This window comes from Nanorana parkeri, unplaced genomic scaffold (genome assembly GCF_000935625.1).
Source record: "Nanorana parkeri isolate BGI_ZX_2015 unplaced genomic scaffold, ASM93562v1 scaffold333, whole genome shotgun sequence".
NCBI classification, from domain to species: Eukaryota; Metazoa; Chordata; class Amphibia; order Anura; family Dicroglossidae; genus Nanorana; species Nanorana parkeri.
The window spans coordinates 948183-950067 of NW_017306601.1; the positions used below are offsets into that span (position 1 = coordinate 948183).

At 34.8% G+C, this 1885-nt stretch overlaps 1 protein-coding gene across 5 annotated transcripts in view; it reads left to right on the forward strand.

Moving 5' to 3' along the window:
• The window catches only part of GRID1 (glutamate ionotropic receptor delta type subunit 1), a 941602-nt gene that overhangs the window by 879940 nt on the left and 59777 nt on the right, over nucleotides 1–1885 (forward strand). For all 5 annotated transcript variants that reach the window (XM_018558342.1, XM_018558343.1, XM_018558345.1 and 2 more), the window contains one exon: nucleotides 1559–1754. In XM_018558342.1, coding sequence (XP_018413844.1) covers nucleotides 1559–1754 — 196 coding nt within the window. The remainder of the gene's footprint in view (nucleotides 1–1558; nucleotides 1755–1885) is intronic.

Consider the following 1885-nt stretch of genomic DNA (forward strand, 5'->3'; position numbering starts at 1 on the left):
TATCACTAACGGGATTATGTTTTTCTTAACAAAACTGGATTTACATGTTGATCTTTTTTACTAAGTTACAGTACTTGTTATTGTTTATAAAAGCATGTGTATAAAATAAAGTTTAAAGAAGGATTACATTTTGAGTTTGTTATTTAAGTAAAAGCTATAGAGGACCAAAATTTGCAGTGTAGGCTGGTGTATTAGGAGCTTTGTTGATATGACTTTTCCAGAGAGTTCTAAAGCCACAGCCTTACCAACTATAGCTGACATATCAGATACTTCTCAGGTACTTCTCTTTTTGCGATAGGAAATCCTGGACACAATCTATAATGTCTCAGGAAATCAAAGGCTGTAAGACTCATGTTTTGGTCACTGTAATCAAGGGCATGGTAAAACAATGTTCTTTCCTTAGCTCATTAGTGGTCTGCAACCCTTTTGGTTAGGTTTGTAACATGAAGAGAAGTAATTGTTCCATTCCCGGCATATAGGCGAAAACAAGCCCTACAATCTAACCAATGCACTAGGTGCAAAATCCTCTTCTTCTAATAATCTATCTACCTTTCTGATTACACTGATATTTGGAAAGCCCTGCATAAAAGTAAACTGTCTATGATAAGGTCAGTGTAATCAGATTGTACGTTCAGGTCAGTGTAATCAGATTGTGCATACAGTGCTCTCTACCTATTGTATTAGGTCATGTGACAGGGTCTGTGAAAATTACAGTCTCCTCTCCTGTATTTAATGACAGATATGAGTGCCCCATTATTCAAATTTTCCTGTATTTGTGGACCATGCTGCACAAACCTGAGATATGGAAGCAAACCTGAGAGGGATGTGATCAATTGTGGTGAAGCCAATGTGGCCTTGGATGGCAATTGGTGAAGAATACCAGTGCTAGAGCCCAGCTTAATGACAAAGAAGCCATAGAAGATCACAGTATCACAGTGATTCAGTCATAACAATGTTTTTGACATAGATGGTTCTGGCAGAAATATTATCATGGGATTCCCTGTGAAGTGGGGGAGAAATCAGTATGGTAGAGCAGCTTTCTTATCTCTTGTGAAAAATTATGAAAATTCTAACTGTGTAACACTTGCCTAAATAAGGAAGGATCTTGGACTGTTTTACAGCATTTAATTGTAGACCACATGATTTTGGAATAACGTTTTTTTTTAATTATTATTAGTGAACCTTAATCATTAACATAACTCACATAGAATGCATGGTTTTTGTACTAGTATACACAAAATCCACCTTTTTATTAAGTTTTGAGGTGGAGCTTCTGGAATTTTAGGTAAAAACAGCCTTGCATACAAGTATTCAATAAATTAGTCAATTGCTAGCTTTTTTCTTAGCCAGCCATTTTAGTTTTTTACAATTGCTGTGCTAGGTTACATGTTGTGTGGTAATTAGGGCTTTATAACGTTGCCAATGTGAAGTATATGTATAGACCAAATTGTTATTGCTTTTGATAGAGTAGGGCAAGACCAAAACCTCATTCGCTTTTAATTTATTTTTTTCTAGAAAATCTTTCATTTACAAATATTCTGTGCTGATTCCTTTTCAGAACTTTTCAAGACTTAGCTAAACAAATGGATCTGTCTTATGGTACAGTTAAAGATTCTGCAGTCTATGAATACTTTAAAGCAAAAGGAACAAATACTCTGGAACAAGACAGCACATTTGCAGAACTTTGGAGGACTATTAGCAAAAACAATGGAGCTGACAACTGTGTCTCTAGCCCTTCTGAAGGAATTAGGAAGGTAAGGAAAATCTCTTCATATATCAAATAAATATGCTATCAAATTATACAAAATCTACTTTACAAGGCCTGAGTTATTTATTAAATAGTAAAATTAAAAGAAAATGTATGCCTTCTCTTTTCCATGTTAAT